At 44.1% G+C, this 17,299-nt stretch overlaps 1 protein-coding gene across 1 annotated transcript; it reads left to right on the forward strand.

Moving 5' to 3' along the window:
* The first annotated feature begins 7,213 nt into the window (after positions 1–7,213).
* LOC108080426 (uncharacterized) lies at positions 7,214–8,936 on the forward strand. Its single transcript, XM_017175158.3, has one exon. It carries the CDS (start codon positions 7,539–7,541, stop codon positions 8,718–8,720), a length of 1,182 nt encoding a protein of 393 aa, XP_017030647.1. The 5' UTR covers positions 7,214–7,538; the 3' UTR covers positions 8,721–8,936.
* The last annotated feature ends 8,363 nt before the right edge of the window (positions 8,937–17,299 follow it).

The following is a 17,299-nucleotide window of genomic DNA, read 5'->3' on the forward strand; positions in this document are numbered from 1 at the left end:
CCAGTTGGCCCCGGGCCCGTCTCGAGGATCGTGCGGCCAGACAGCTTGTAGCCAGCCATCTCAACCCAAGTCAAGTCGAGTCAAGTCGAACCCGGAGGAGGGACCCAGTGCCAGATCCAGACCCAGACCCAGGGCAACAGGCAAATTGCCGCTGCCAAATGACAAATTAGATATCGAAAATAACAATTTGATCGACAGCCGATCGCCACTGCACAGAGCTCCAGAGGAATGAAGCAACGAGCTCCGACTCCGATTCCGACTCCAAGCCGGAGTCTGAGTCCGAGAGAGAAAAATTACCAAACCCAAATTGGTCAGGCTCCGAAATAAGGAAGGCATTTTGCGGTTGGAGCGTAGCCAAAGGAGTTGATGGAGGTGTTGATTTGATTACTTTTATGTAAGCCCTCGGACTAGTACCAAAGCTGCACTCAACAAAAAATCTAGAATTTTGTAAAGAAAATAATAAGATTAAATCAGAAGATATTTTCTATTCATGTTCTTAAGATTTTTACAGGAAAGATTAACAATAAATGAAATACCAAATATTCAACGGATCACTTTTCGTCACTAATTAAATTGATTTCAAATCCCTGGCTATTTCACTGACACTCTAACCATTTCTTTCTTTCTGTGCAGGCCCAGTCGCAGACCATCGCAATTGCCATCGAATATATTTCGTTCGCCCCGCGAATCGTGATCGGGGCAATTTCAGATGGATGGACTCGGATTTGGGCATCAATTGAAGCCGCCGTGCCTCACCGGGTTCCACTGCATCCACTGAGTATCTCCTCGTTGGCCAGCATCTAAATGTGAAAAATGATTTGACTTTAATGGTCGCCACTGAGTGATCAGCTTGCTGCGATCATCATCGGCCGATCATCCCCCAACCTTGGCCGAGGTGTTAAGATTTTGTGACCAATTGGCCGAGAGTGAGAAGAGGAAGGTAACGGTTGCTTCCACTATTTCTCCTCCTGCTGCTCTGGAGAAGATCGAGTCGAGCAAGTGGCTCTAGGCGAGTGATTGATCCCCTGAATTTGCATTCGCATTCACACTCGGCTCGCTCGCTGGCTCACTCTTGTGGCGGTGGAACGTGGGAATCCGGCTTGAAGAATTGCAATTTGCCGCGCAAGGAGGTGTGTCCGTGAACTATATTTCGTACCACAAATTGTTGTCTTTATGATGCCGTAAACGAGCTATGGAAAATTGTGCGGAAAATTGCTCAGAATAACTATTAAATTATTTGGACAAGCCATTACAAAACTGAGACTAATTTAATACAACCAAAAGGCCAAAGAGCTGCCTGGCGCAATCTTTCAATTTAGCTGGCATGTTACAGAATCAATATGGATAGATCGAATGTGCTTGAAAAGTAAATGGTTTTCAGTATTAAATATCTGTTGAAAATAATTCGATAATGAACGTAAAGATAATGGCAATCAAAAGTGTAGAGTAAGTGCTGGCTGAAACATAAAATTGCTAAATAAAGGTTTATTTTGCTTTTTATTTATTTAACAAATCGCTTTTTTTAAGGCTAAACATATTCACACTTAAAACATGTTTATATTAAATTTAAATATTTAAATAGTGGACTCCTCACAAAAGCTTCTTTTGAAATCTGTTCCGTTTACCTGTACAATCCATTTTTCTGCGCCTTTCATATGCAAAACACGTTGCCTGAAAAGAAAGAATAATTATATAAGCTTACCGAGAGCGAAGAGGACCACATATAGGCATTTCGCATGGTCCATGGTCTCGGTCCTCTGTCCTCGGTCCCCGATCCTCGCTGGACACACAAAGCCGTCACAAAGACCCTAAGATATTAGGGGGCATTTTTCAATCCTTTGACGATGGTCAAAATAAAATATTATTTCGCGCGTTAATACGCAAAAATAAGCGGCCAGTTGGGTGGCACGAAATGCCAAGGCAAATGCTGTCCAAGCGGGTGGCAACCGCTCCTCTCCACTCCACCTCAAGTGGCTGCTAAAAAAAAAAAAGAGAAAAACCGGACTGCGGAAGGTGTTGTTGGCCGGGAAATTATGATGGGAGACTGAGACTGCGCCGAGAGTCTGGTCAATTGCAATGCGAATTTGTGACTCGTTACGAACGCGTGGCAGTCTCCGGGGTCAGGAGAGCGGGCGATGGTGGTGTGCCTCCACCATGGGTGGTCGGCTTGGTCGCCTCTCGAGATGCAAAACACTTTTGACAATTTGTACTTGTTGGCCCGGCTGCCGTGCGTTATAAATTATCAAATAGAAATAGCCTTCGATTCTCCCACTGCCATTTTTCCGCGAGCGTCTGACAGTGAAGCTAAGTTATTTGGCGTGCGGTGTGAAATATGTGTAATTGGAAAACAAATTCCGATTGCCTAATTTATGACTTGTGCGAAATGGCTGCAAATTTATCATGTCCCTCAAGGAGCCGGGGGTCAAACAATGTCCTGAACGATGTTGGGGGGTCACCATTCATTTGTTACCTTTGCTAATTAAATTATGACAAAGGGATAGCGAGAGGGTTGACAGGGTTGTCGTCCGTCTTGTCCGGGCTGGGGCTGTCCCGGGCCACATGTCCAAAAATCCGCAACGTATTCAATTTCATTTTATGTAAATGCTCGTAATGTGACAAAAAGGCCTGGGACTCGGCCTCAGACTCTCGCCACGCACACATTTCGGTGACAGATATGCTGAAAGTTCCATTTGAAAACACTGTCGTTTGGGGATTGGACCACATTGCTAATGAAATTGGACACCGGCGGAGATACACCACCCGGAATTATGCAAATCACAGACAAAGACACAGAGCCTGCATATGCAGAGTGTTTAACCCTTAATTGGCTGGCTGTCGTCTCTCACTCACCTATCGCCAACATCGATAGCCATCGCTGTGTACGGCATATCCCATATCCCGTGCACCAGATCCCACTTCCCAGATACACCGCAGTCGAGGTAACTTTTTCAATTACCCAAAAAACCGAGACAAGCTCACTCTGTGGTCCCTCCGATCTGGATCTGAATCTCGTGGCTGTATCTGTATCTGAATCCGAACCCCCAGCCCGAACTCGAAGTCGGTCTGGTTTTGGTTTTGGTTTGGCGTTGGCGTGAATTATCTGCGCAAACAGCCAGTGACAGGCGTTGAATTGCCACAGTTCCCTCCTATCTGTCCGAATCTGTGTCTGAGCGGTGTGTGCGGTGTGTCCAGTGGCACTTTGTCGCATAATATGTTAATCAGCCACATGTCAGCCTTGCTCCTGCTGCGGGTGGGTTTTTGGCCAGCGATGTGGGTGGTTATTTGGACCGATGGCACCCTTGCCACTGCTTTAATTAGAAGAGAAGCTAAGAAGGGGTCAGTCTGGCAATGAGAAGGCTCTCTGGACTTGTTCAATGATTTCCCAGTGTATTACTTATGGATCTTAGTATAGTAAATATTCAACGTTAACGAAAGACATACTATTAGTTTATTCAACTTTCAAAAAAATACGACTACTTTTATATGTATGTATGTTTGTAGACCCTGGCTTCGGCCAACAAAACCCATTTCCAGTACAAATTTATCAAGGGAACAGTTTCGCAATATAAAGCTTAATTTATGATCAATCTGTCGCTCGCAGTTACAGTTATTCTGGACCCGTTCTGGGCTGCATTGCTCCATTTAACACACACACGAATGTTTTGGCCATAAATTGGCATTTAAATTAATTCACCTTGAATTATGCGCTTTGTGCGATAAAAGGGAATCACTCGGCCTCGGGTTTGGGTTCGCGTTCGGTCTCGGCCAGGGCACACTGCCCCCCACAGCGTAATTTTCAATCAAAAACGCACATCCGCGAAATTATCATGAACTCAGCATAGCAGCCCGGCGGACCCGTATGCCGGGATCGGGTGAGGAGATTATCAAATTGATTCCAATTAACACTTGCCACTGCTGCAAGGACTGCCAGACGATGGCGGTGGACACTGGACACTGGACATTGCCCATTGGCCGCCGGCGGTTGCATTCCTTTCTTCTCGGCGGACTGTATGCAAACGTTATAAATATTTCACTCCTTGTGCGCTGTTTACGGTTAGCAGCCACAATATCCCGGCAGTTGGCCAAAAGGGAGATCGACTTTATGGCCAACTGCAGACTGCAGTCCCTTTCTCCGCCGCGAACGAAACACGCACATAACTTAAGCGCACTTTGTCGTAATTCGTAATTCGAATTGACAAACGCTCCTTGGCCCCAGTTGCCACGGAGTTCCCTGCTTTATCGTCACACTGGAACAAAAAATATATTTAAAACTAACATAGAAATCACAAATTTATTTTTAAAAACCACTTTATTCTACGTATTGTGATCCAAAACCCAGCAAATGAAGCCCAAATTCAATTGAGTTCTACTCATAATAATAAAAAGGTAGAAGCACTTTTTCCCTGAGTGCATAAACTTACCTGGAGGTGGCTAAGTTTGGCTCACTTCGGTTGGACTTGTGTGAAATGATAAATATTCCATAATTTCGCCTGGCATTCAATTTCGATTCGTGTGACACATAAATTACGAATTAACGCTTTAAGCCCAAACAGACGGGGCGAAGTTGAGCTGAAAGGACAGAGGTTTCCCTCTCAGAGCTGGCACACTTCCTGGAGTTTAGAAAAATCAAAGAAGCTTACCCTAGGGGTAAAGGCAAATGAAATAATGGCTGGGAAAAAACAATTTACTTACCACTTTATAACACAAAAATGGGAAATCGCAAAGTCTAAGATAATAGATAGTCCAATGAATAGTGCTCGTATATTTTATCATGTATCTTAGCGCTCGTATCGCCTGAGCGGGTGATAACTGACATTTTTACCAGCATCTTAACAATCTTAATTAGCTGTACGAGCTGTAAATCAATCCACCTGAGCACTCTCATATCATGAGCACCGCAAAACCCCCGCTTTTTCTAAGAAACCCAAGCAGAAGTCTCTCTCACGTTCTAAGCTGCCAGCTGACAAGCGGGTGCAACTTAATTAAGTTGAAAATTTATGAAGTTCTTTATCAACAGAAATTCATTAGCCAGAATCTAAAACAAGTCTCGCCATACAAAGTATAACTGAAACTGAAAAAGAAAAAGAACACAAAATAATTTCCTTAGAAAAGGATTTCCTCTGCAAAAGCAGAGCCAGTCAAAAAGTTCAAAGAGGACTTGGCTTGGCTGTGCCTGCAATGAGGCATACGAAAAGCCAAAAGACGCGCACAAAAGATGATTAATAATCTCCAAGACAGACCCTGCCCCGACTCCCAAGTGCCATCCCCCATCCAGGGAAAATCGCACTGCCCGGGAGTGAGACAAGACAAATGTCCTGGCTGCGTGGTCTCTTTCACAGTTAATTTAAGTTTCCACGCCAAACGGATGCAGGACCTGGCTGAAAAAAAATTTTGCTGATTTTGTCAACTGTTTGTCGCTGATAAAATTATTAGCCCTCCTTTTGTTTTTAGCCCCCCTCTGCACCCCTGCGATGGAACCGGAACCAAGGAGGAGGATACAACTTTTTATTTTTTAGCTTGAGCTTGAATTTTCGTATTAAAATGCAAATTTTTTGTTAATTTTGTTGTTTTTGTCTTAATCAGCGGGCGGCCACAGGCCCAGGCTGCGGTTGCACTTGGCTGATGATGAATGGTGAACCCCGGCGTATGTCAGGAACCAGGACCAGGAGTCAGGATACAGGGGTCTTGGTCCCGGCCATGTGACTTGGCACCCCCCGGCTGTAATTGTTTTTCCCCAATTTTTGTGTTTTTCTAATTTTCCCTTAGCTGGTTTTTAATTTCCAGAGCTAATAGCAGGACTGATGAACTTGTAATGAGAATATCTTTCTATGGAAAGAAAAAGAAGCTGGTATGTTTCATTAACGAAATACCAAAATGCCCTGCATCCATAAATAAATTAAATAAATAAATAAAAAGGGCTTATGCGCTGCACAGTTTGTTTTTAGTTGAGGCCATTAGTTAAACTCTTAGTTAAGTGCTTGTGAGCCAAATTTTTATGTTATGTTTTCCTATCTGGCGGGCATCTGAAGACACCGCGCTCGGTTCACAGACGCGAGCGAGAGACATAAACAATTAAACTCATTTGACGATTAATTACGCGCCGCTTCCAAATCGCGTGTGCTGCCGGCAAAATTGTTCTATCAAAACACAGCAGCAGCAGTCGCAGCAGCAGCAGAAGAGGCAGAAAAAACTGGCAACGAGAACATCACCCACAGCTAAAGTACAAATTCATTTGCTGCTAAAGACACAAGAGGAACTCGCATGTCGTGTCATAATCTTGATGAATGCATAATTGCATGCCATGCGGTTGCAGTGCCCCCGGAACACAATGCCCCCATCCGTGGCAACCCCCGTTGGAATCTTCGTATCGAAATGGGTTTAAATGTCAACCAGCATAAGAGCGGCACCGAAAGAAAGACAATTTTCATAATATTTTCATGTTTTTCAATAGACTAATAGAATATTTATTGAAATTACTTCCCCTACACTGGGGAAAACTACGAAAACAATGCTTAAATAAGAGTAAAACAATGTCATTCGTCTGATTTGGAAACTTTAAAAGTTATAAAGATTGAGGAAAATTTTTTAATATTTTATTTTATGTTGAGCTTTAAAATTTCTCACCTTAACTATTTGTACAAAAAAAGTATAAATATTTATTTTTTAGTTTTAATATTTTTAAAATAAAATATACAAATTACATTTCCTAGATTTCTTGTTATAGTCTATTATCGTTCAGAGTCTTCCAGCATGCAATTCATGAATTATGCGGCAATTAATTAGAGAAGAATAGCCCAAGAAAACCGAAACTAACCCAATCCCATTGAACCACTAACGGCGGCAACCATCATCATCTTGACTCGACTCATTCATGGGTTTTGTGCATTTCAGGGAGCGAGCGAGACATGGGTGACCTAAATTATTCAATTCATTTTTATTTATTTTTAATTTTTTGATTTGTTGCAATATTTCCCGCACTCCACCCCGTTCCCCCGAGGGCGGGAGCAAAGGGGTCCGCTTGTTTGTGTAACTATTTATTCTAATTTGACCCGCTTATTGAGAGGCCCACCCTTCGGGCCCCAAACTCACCCCGTTTGGCCGTTAATTGATGCAGCCGCTTAAATGATGAATCACTTTTTCATTAAAATTTGACTTTGAGTGTGACCCCCATGTGGCTGGCGTTGACTTTTATGTGGTTAATAGTTAGCTTTTCAACTGATGGGATGGGGAAATCGAGCCATGTGTTCATTTTTGTGTCCGTCTCTTTGTTTGCCACTGCCCCCCATTCCAATGAACCAGAATCGGCTTCAAACATTAAACTCGCGCTGGTAAAAGTGACCCACAAAGCATAACATAGAACCGATAATCCAGAGCACGAAACAACTTCGGAGAATAAGAAGAAGCTCTCCGATAACACACCTGCACTTGACATTGTGAACGTGAAGAGGTGGGCGAAATGTAAATCAGCATATTTAAGCAGGGGTGAAGGCCGTCAGAATTCAGTTTATTATTATACCAGCGACCGCAGAGACCCGAAAATGAATCTTCCCACTACAATCATATTATTGGTGTTTGCTGTGGTTGCCTGGGCAGTAGATCCGCCTTCAAATCAGACTGTACACATTGAGGACTCCCCGGATTTTGTGGATGACGATGGTGCCCAACCAGCGGCCTTATTTGTAGGATTTGGAGTAACTGAAGCCACAATTATAACGGCGACCCCCACAAACGAAAATACAACAAGTGCTTCAACAAGAGATACCTCTTCAACAACCGTAACTTCAACAACAGAAAGTTCAACAGCAACTTCTACAGTTATTACAACAACTGCTTCAACTACAACCACTCCCAAGCCGCCAGAAGAAGAAATATTCTTAGCCCTCCTGGCTGAGAATACAGTTGCTTTGACCAAGTCTGACTTTTTGGCTAATATTTTAAACTCCGAAACGTCGAACATCATTTCGGATCTAGACAAGCAAGTCAAGTCCTTATCCCGGATCAATGACATTGAAAAGCTCCTGTTGAATGTGACGGGATCTCTCGCTGTTTCGGAAGCCGATCTTTTGCAAAGCTTGGTCAACTCCATATACAAGGTGGACTATTTTGGAAATCGGACCATTAATACTGTGTCATATTTGCTTAGATTCCGAGAATTAAATCGTGATCGTGTAAACAACTTTTCGAGCAAACTTATCGGAATGCAAGAACAAATCCTGCGCAATTCGAAGGGATTGGATGATAAGCTGAGCCTAGTTAAACAGATTCTTAAGCAATACATTACTCCAAGAGTAAACAACTTGAAGGAATCATTTGGTCACATAAATGTATCTCAGGTTACTTCTGAAGATGAACTGAGCACTCTGCCATTGCTTAGAAATCTCACCGAGACCTCCATTATCAAGGCGACATCCCTGCTTAACCAGCTGGCCATGCTCAACCAAACTCAGGACAAGAGTCTATACAATCTTGAAGAAGCTGTCAATAAACCGGAGTTTGCCAACCTCAACAACATCAACGAGCTTCTTCATATCATAAGCATTTCCCAAAAACGCATTGACTTGGCCATTTCGGTCTGTGAGAATAGACCTACGGAATATAATGCTAACAAATATGAGCCTTATTCGGAGAACCATTTACCTCACTCCAAAAACTGCTCCTGTAAGGCAAAGACTAATGATTTGTTATCCGAACAGTCATGGAATATTAAGGCAGCAGTATAAGAAATTAAATTCTAAGCAGATTATTGCTATATTTGGCCAAACACTCTCTTTGCTATGTTATAAAGCAACATCACTATTTAGTTATAAAGCACATTTGTAATTTTAAATAAATAATTTTTGGAGTATTTAAAACTTCCCATCCCACTCCAGATTCCGAATTAAAAACACTTTAAAGACCAATACTTGAGAAATACATTTGCTGTTTCGAGTTTTCCGTTGTCAAGCACAAATTGTGCATGGCAAATATGCCGACTATTTTGGCTGGCTATCAATTTACGGACAAGGGAACACCGTGAAGCAGCCAGGCGAAATTGATACCGTGATACCACGATGTCGGGGTCCCCAGAACGAATCCCAGACCAAACCGAGAACTACAAATGTCTTCCAGAGGACGGAGAGGATGGCGCGAAACAAAAGTCAAAACAAGCGCAACATGAATGAACCTTTTAACATACTTGTAGTTACTAATTCCAGGTGACAGGCGACACAATGAGTCGGAGTGGATTTTTCATTTGTGGCCATTGTTGGACCCACAAGGGGTCCGGGAATCGACAATCGGGGTTTTTGGGAAGAGGAGCAGCCCATAAACAGAGGACACAACACAGTTGTAACAGCAACACGGCTACAAAAGTGACCAAAATCAGGGGCTACTACCGCTGCCAAAGTAGTAACAGATGCGAAGGTGTTGCCGTTGCCCTCTGAGAGACCCGCCATCGGGAGTCCCGCATATCTCCGGTACTGTGGCCGAGAGCATCTCTCCGGGCACACGACAGATCCTTTTCCCTTTTGGTTGAATTCCAGCTTCTTTCTTTCCTTTTTTTTTTTTTTGGCACAAGCCGGGCAATAAATTATCAGATACAAAATCGAGTCGAGGCCGAAGTCAAAACAAAGGCATAAACACTCGATGGACGACTGAGATGGCAACAAAGCACGCACTCGACCAATTGACGACACAAAGGACCAAAACAAAAACCAGAATCGAAATCGGAATCAGAAGCAAAACAAAACCAAACAAATCGAGAGGCAGCACAGAATGCAGAATGAACAGAAGTATGCCCGAAAAGCCTGGCATGGACAGAGCAGCGCATAAACACTGACAACATGCTGCGACGTGGAATGGCTTGGAGAGTCGGAAGAGTCCCACATCCATGGTCATGGGGACCTACACCCGAAACAATCTGACAGATTGTATAAAATGAAAATGGGAAAATATATAGCAGAAAACTACAACTAATATCAGGATACTATTGTCTAGATACCAGTAATGTTTATAGTTTAAAAATGCTTATTTATTGGGGGCAAGGCCTAAGGAATAGGATGTAATATGGATATTAAAAATCGAAAACCTATAAATTTATATTCTATAATATTTCGACAGGTCTTACCCAATACCTCCACAAGTATTATTGAATAGTTTCCCATAAGCCCATTCTAGCTGATATCAGTAGTACCAAAAATATTGTAAAAATTATTTATTCAATATAATATTTTCTTCCTGTGTAATGTCTGGGACTCTTCGTCTGCTCTGGGTTATCGGAAGCAACGGCCAACGCACCAAATGACAACTTCGAGGGCAAAGTCAATGAGCGCCTTCCTGCTCCCTGTTATCGCCTGCTGCCGCTCCCTCCGCCACTCCGTCACTCTGGCACTCGGACTCCCTTGGCTGGCTACTCCTGCTGACCGGAGGACAAAGGGATCCCGGCGTGTTGCAAATCAAAACATGAAAACAACGACAGCAAACAAAACTCTGAACATGCGTCGCAATGCTAAGAAATATTTTCACTCGGCCAGCTGAAACATGCAAACAGCTAAAGTTGTTCAACTTAGTTTATGGACAGGCTTGTTGATGGTGGGATGATTTTTTTGAGGCGATCAGGGGTACATCCTTGAAAGGATATTTAATAGGTACTTTAAAGATTTTAAGCTATTCAAAACAAACTTAAAGCCCGTTTCCCCCAAGCGAAAACCTAATGCACAAATCCATAATTTCACATCGTTACCACTTAATTAAACCCAATTAATCTACAAAATAAATTATTAAATTTCAAAAGGCAACAAAAGTTAAATAACTTACACACAGCCCGTCGAGAGATTTCGACACTCAAAACCCAAGCCAAAGGCAAGACCCAAGCCAATACCAAAAGCAAAGTAACCAGAAACAGCACAACATCTCGGCGGCAGAAGACCAAGACGATGAAGATGATGATTATGAAGCCTCCGAGAGAGCTGGGGATTCGGGGGGGATACAGGATTGGTATCAGAATCGGGCCTCGCCAGCTCCATGCTGTGCGCGATTCATGTTCGGTGATTAAAGTAAAGTTCGTAAATTTACAGTTTTCATCAAAGGGGCGACTGTTAGTGGACTGGACTCACCTTTTCACAGTGCGCTGCTCTGCTCTGCTCCGCGAGCAGCCAGCGAGTTCGCCCAGAGTTCAGCCCAGGTGACTGTGACGGTGACTCTGCTCTGTCTATGACTTCGAACTCCTTCCCCATCCCCAGCTGCAGCATCAGCTCCAGCCCCGACTCCTAATCCGACTCCTGCCTCCGACAGCGATTCCAGAACACTTGAAAATGTATTCATTATTTTTTTAAATAACCTTCAAAAAGTACCAATTTGAAATTAAAATTAAAAAGAGAAGACTTAAAAATGGAAAGTGATTTGAAAAGCCTTTGAAAAGATTTCAAGTCATTAATAAATTCTCTTTCCCCAGTTTTTCGTAGCTCACCAGAGCTCGACACATTTCTTTCAAGTGCACACACATATTCGGCGAGGCAGACTCCTTTGGCTTTTCCTAAACTGATTTCCCGCAATAAGCATTAGTTGAAAATTGCAATTGTTTTTGTAAGGGGCAGGGAGAGGGCAGCCGGGTGGAGGGCACACCGCGGGGGAGTGCCAGTCTAAGTCGCAGTCCCAGTGCAAGTCCCAGTGCCAAAGCCTGTGCCTGTGCCTGTGCCCAGCGATTGCACGATTCCCGGCACACAGGGAGATCCACGAGGAGGTGGCGGCAGAGGCACATCATCAACGTCCCCGGCCACGTCGTCAGTGCAGCAGAAAAGCTGAAGCTGAAAAATCCAATTGTATTTAACGAATTTTTCGTTGCCCTCGCTGGCTGGCTGGCTCCGATGAGTGCACTGTGCACTGAGCTCGCAACGGAGTCGGAGTCGGGAGTTTCGGTCCGAGTCCGGAGCAGAGGGCCGTGAATCATATGGACACCATTAAATGGAAAGGTACCAGCAATGGCAATCACCAACACGCGTCAATTGTGCGCGCTGTGTGAGACCGAAGGAAAATGTAGGAAAGCTGCAACGCCAAGAACCAAGGAAATCTGCGCAGCGATATGCACCAAAAGCCGCGATCGGATATGGCCAAGTGTCGTGACACGAATAAAAAGGGTTAACTGACTAACTCTGATTAGGACAGATATGATTTCTACGAAAAATAAAACTTTTAACTTTTAAATTTATAAAGTAAAAGCTACTAAAATGTATGCTAATAATTATTAAGTAACCTAAATAATTTTAAATAATATTGTTTGTCTTTTCTTTTATATATAAAGTTATACTAAGATCAAAAATATTTTTAGTTTAAATATCAATATACTTTTCAGAGAAATTTGTAGACCAAATGCATCTCCTAATAGCACGAGATCACCACCATCTCTGATTGCAGCCACTATGGTTGGGGGTCTGTTAGCTGGAAATGGAATTCTGCGATTCTGGGACTCTGGGATTGCGCGACGTGAAAATGACCCTGGCTGGATTCTGGATGTGCGGTGTCAGGGCTTATCAAAAGCTGGGACTGGCCGGCCGCAACCGCAACCATTAATAAAACCTAATAACAACATAAATGCCAATATCTTTTTAACAAATTTACCCGACTGCTCCGCGCCAGATTTCGATAAGTGAACTAAATAACCAGATTAAAGCAGATCGTAATAAATGTAATTTGAATTTCCCGCACTGGTGCTGTGATTCTTCGATGCTGGATAGCTGGTTGCCGGCCTGGCAGCCACATTACTTAATTGCCTCTCCGTGGATATCACTGGGCAATCGATCGTCACGGATTATCAACGTGTAATAGAGCCGGGCTTAAATTATGCGTTCGAAACTCGCCTCGTGGAAGGGTTACCTGCACTGCGGACAGGTGTTGATTGCTCGGCCCCTCGACCAGCCTCCTTTGCATGTTGCCGCTGGAAAATGCCATCGGTTGATGGCCGAGAAGATGATGATGATGGCCGGCCGGGAACGTGTTGCAAATTATGGCACTTGCTACGTGAGCGGCACAAGCAGAACGCAAAACGCAGTTAGAGGCACTTCGGAGCAGCGAACCGAATATCTTCTCACAAAAAATGCAGCATTTATTACTTCATTTAGTTGTGGGCCACAGATTCCGGGTTCAATTAATGTCTACTTTGTTTGGCTAACAAATTGAACAAAACTCGCTATTGCGGCCGCAACATGACTTTATTTTATTTGCTCTCGTTGCAGTCGGAGTTGCAGTGGCCCGGCAGCCTGTCGTTGATTATTGCCTTTGGCTGAAGACAATCAGCCTGCAGACTGCAGTGCAATTTGCCAGGGGAAAAAAAAAATAAATTTGAGTTCAGTCGCCGGGTCAAGCAACTGCTACTGAATTTAACCGAAAAAATCTCCAGCCCCATTCGAGGGCAAACAAAATCTTTTATTTTATTTTCGGATCGGTATCTGCATCTGCAGTTAAGAGTTTAGAGTTTAGAGCTAGAGCGGCGAACAGAAATTGTTTTGATAACAATCTCTTGGCGAAAATGCTTCGGAGTCGAACAATAACGTGCCAAAAGTTGCTACTGAATTTTAAATATTAATATCTCAGCCAGATACTTGGAAGCCTGGCGACACAGCCAGCCCTGGCCCCGCCCCTGCCATACTTTGGGCCCTGCTTTCGGGGGCGCGCACGTTTTGGTTGTAGCGGAAAAGTTTTACTTTGAGCATGAAAAATATCTTGTTTAGATTTTATTTTCCAGATAGACGACAAGTAGACTTAATTATCATTTTTCGCGAATACATAAATACATTAGCTTGGCTCCGAGCTCCCTCCCAGCTTATTGAGGGCGGCTCTCTGCTCATTTTGGCCAACTTTCGCCGGTGGGAAATGGCCAACTAAGCCAAAGCCGAAGCCTAAGCCGAAGCCGAAACACCGCACACACAATCACAATCATTTCCCAGCAAATCTATGCGCATCTCTATGCAAATGTGTGTTGTATCCGAGCCGAATTAAGAATAGCAGAATACTTAGTACCTCGTACCCAGTATCCACTGGTCCAAGTTCGAACCCATGGCCAGCCCCAGACCCAGACCCAGACCCAGAGTCAGAGTCAGACGCTGGCAACATATTTTCCATGTCGATGCCATCGATTGCGTTATGCAAAATATATGCAAATGCCATAAATACAGCAGCGGCAGGGCGGCAGCGGCAGCATCTTCGAGCAGTTTTCTTTTCTGTCTTCGGTTTTTCGGCTTTCAGTTTTGGGCTTTCAGCTTTCTGTGTGCTTTTCCAGCGAAACATCTTTGAAGAGTCGCGACCAGGAGATTTGAGAGATTTGTGAAATTTATCGGGCCAGTTGGGAGTGGGTGCGATGAATCCCCGGATCCGCAATCCGCAACCCCCGCATGCCAAGGTGTCGAGAGGTGGCCTAGGTGGGTGTTTGTTTGCGCGACTGCATTCTCGGAACGGTAGTTAGGCGCTGCCTGGAATAATCGACGACTTTGACAACATTTGAATATCGCTGTCTGGCTGCCTAAATGGAGTTTCGAAAATCTGCAAAATCACGAAGTTGAACTCATCTGTCAGGCAGTCGGTAATTGAGCCCGGACGAATGGTGAAAATCTTCGCATAATGAGCCGCCGCAGCAGACTCTCCTCAGCGCCTCTGTGTGGCGGCGAGTTATGAAAGTTCGATCCGGGAAATGTGTGCAGCAGAGCACCCAAATCAAACCATAAATCTTACGCAAATAGCACTCAAAAAGCAATAAGACTATTCCAACGCCATTGTGTGCTAAGTAGATTTCAAGAAGGCGATACAAATTCGAGCCACACAGCGCAGGACAATGCGTTTTCAGATGACCAGGCCCAGGCCCCCGGAAATGCCTTCGATATTGCAGCAGTTGCAGTTTTTGCAGCACTGTGAGAAATTTGTACATACAGATATATTTGGCTTAGAAGATATTTTCCCTATGCACTCCTTAAAATATTCATTATTTTAAGTAGTTTAGTCTGAGAGTTTTGCCAAGAGTTACATAAATTTATGCTAGATATATATAATTTCTTTCTCTGTACTGAAATGGTATAGCTATGACAATGCTGGACCTGGGCTGGACCCTGGCTAATCTATGAGCCAAGATCACAGGCTGTAAGATGCGGCAAGATGTTCTTCCTGTGTCCGTTTGTTTTTCTTTTTGGCCGTTCCTGCTGAATCAATTTGTTAGAGAAACAATGACCCCGCACAGGACAAAGGACAAAGGTTCCTGAGAGGCGTGTGACATTAGCAGACAGTTTGGCGGGCTCCCTTAAAAAGGACAGCCGACTGAGCGGATAATCGGATTGTCCAGGCTGGCGTTGGATCTGGTCAAAACGCAATTTGTGGGTTTTTAGGCCAGTTCAGCTGCCAGTCAGAGTGTGGCGAGTATGCAAAACCTTCGGCGACAACTTTTTCGCGTGCCTAAAAAACACAGCCAGCGGGTGGCTTATCGCCCATCGTTAATCGCTTATCGCCATAATTCCCCCTCAGCACCCAGCACTCAGCACTCAACGCTCGCGAGACTTCAAGGAATTCCAAGGATGAGGAAGCACTTTTGGGACCTGGCAAAAGTGTCACATCCCCGCAACATGCAACGTCATCGTGGTCGCGAGCCATTCGAGATGCATTTCGGCATCGGAGGCATCGAAGGCAGCTGACCCAACATGCAAAGGAGATAATCACGATCGCAGCAGCCGCCTGCGATGGCCACTGAGCCGCATTTATCTCATCTTGGCCATCAATAAGTCGTATACGACCCAGGGATATGCCTGACCAGAGTGACTGCTTGTCCAGAAATCTCTTCTTGGCCTCCCGCCCGCTGCTTTCTCCCCTTTCTCCGGGTCGAAAGAGTGCCCTGCCTCGTCGTATCTATCCCACAGCAATTCAACTTTGTGCATTTGCAAGTGCCACCATCAATTAAAACTAATAGAACAATTAATGAACACAACAAACACAAACCGCAAAGTGCAACCGCAAAGCGAGAACTTAGAAGGAGACAATAAAAACATGTCGAAGATGAATGTGAAGAGCTCTGAGACTGACGACTACTGAATGCACTTTATTTTTAAAATAAATAATAGAATAAGAACAAAATATAGAAAAGATTTCTTCTGCCTTTAATAATAAATTATTTCTGGCACAACTCTCATTGCTATTTAAATGAATTGTAAGCTGCTTGTTTTTGTTAAGAATTTTTCTTTGACTCCTCAATATCCCTCAACCAAAGAGTAACCAAGTCGCACGCGGAACTGTCTTTTAACGAAACTAAATAAGAAAGTTTTGTTCTACCCTTGGTCTTCATCATCAACATCATAACGTATATGTAATAATCTGCCTGATCATTATTGTCTTTGGCAATTAAGCCAGATGAATAAATAGGCGAGTGAATGAATGGGTAAATGCACGGGCTGCCAGCTCATAATTTCTGAACTCTAATTCCCAAGAAATTAGAAAAGGGTGCGGGCGGGCGTAGATCGCGGGGGCGAGATTGAACTGGGGGCGTGGCCCAGCCGGCGGTTGGCAGGCAAAGTGCACAAACAGTTAAATGCGATCTTCTGCTCCGCGTAATTGCAGTCAAAGGAACATGCAATCCATCTGAGCAGAAACGGAAAACAATTGAATCCATGAATTATGAAATACTTTATGCCAAGCAAAATGCCACAGACATCTCCGCAGACGCGCGCGCCCCCTAATTAACTAAGTGCCACGCACCTTGAAGCCCCAGCTGAGGACTCCAAAGTGAAAACCCATTTTTAGCTTCATGCATTTTTAATTCCCTTAATAGCTTTTGTCTCAGGCTAGACCCAACCAGACATTGATGGACCAGCACCAGCACCCGAAGCAGCAGCAAAAATTAAAACACCAAAAATCCAGTCCTTGCCTCAGCTGCTGGCCAGATGCAGATTAATTCCCGGCCCCAAGTCGTCCGAAAAAGTTGTCCTTACCTGGTCGCATCTGCGGGCTAACTGAGCCAACTAAGCGCAATGTGTTCTCCATCAAAATTAATTACCAACGGCAAGAGGCAGCCGAGCAGCAAGGCCAATTGTCAGTTGTGGCGAGCTCAAAAGTTAAAAGGGGGCGACTTGGCCACCCCTGTTGGCCCACCACACCCACCGCACCCACTCCGCCCCGGGGGCTCATCAGTCAACACTTGCTTAACAGTCTAAAATGATAAATTGCCATCCCCTCGGCTTAACTTCTCTTTCAGCGAATATATAGCTGAGTCAGCTGAAGCTGCTGCATACTTTGCGGCGTTGCTTAATAACGAATCGATCGGAATAACGGTGAAAGTAGGTCTGAATATGAGACT

Source organism: Drosophila kikkawai, chromosome 3R (assembly GCF_030179895.1).
Source record: "Drosophila kikkawai strain 14028-0561.14 chromosome 3R, DkikHiC1v2, whole genome shotgun sequence".
NCBI lineage: Eukaryota > Metazoa > Arthropoda > Insecta > Diptera > Drosophilidae > Drosophila > Drosophila kikkawai.

Coding starts and splice junctions, on each gene's coding strand:
- LOC108080426 (XM_017175158.3), top strand. CDS start 7,539: ATGAATCTTCCCACTACAATCATATTATTGGTGTTTGCTGTGGTTGCC.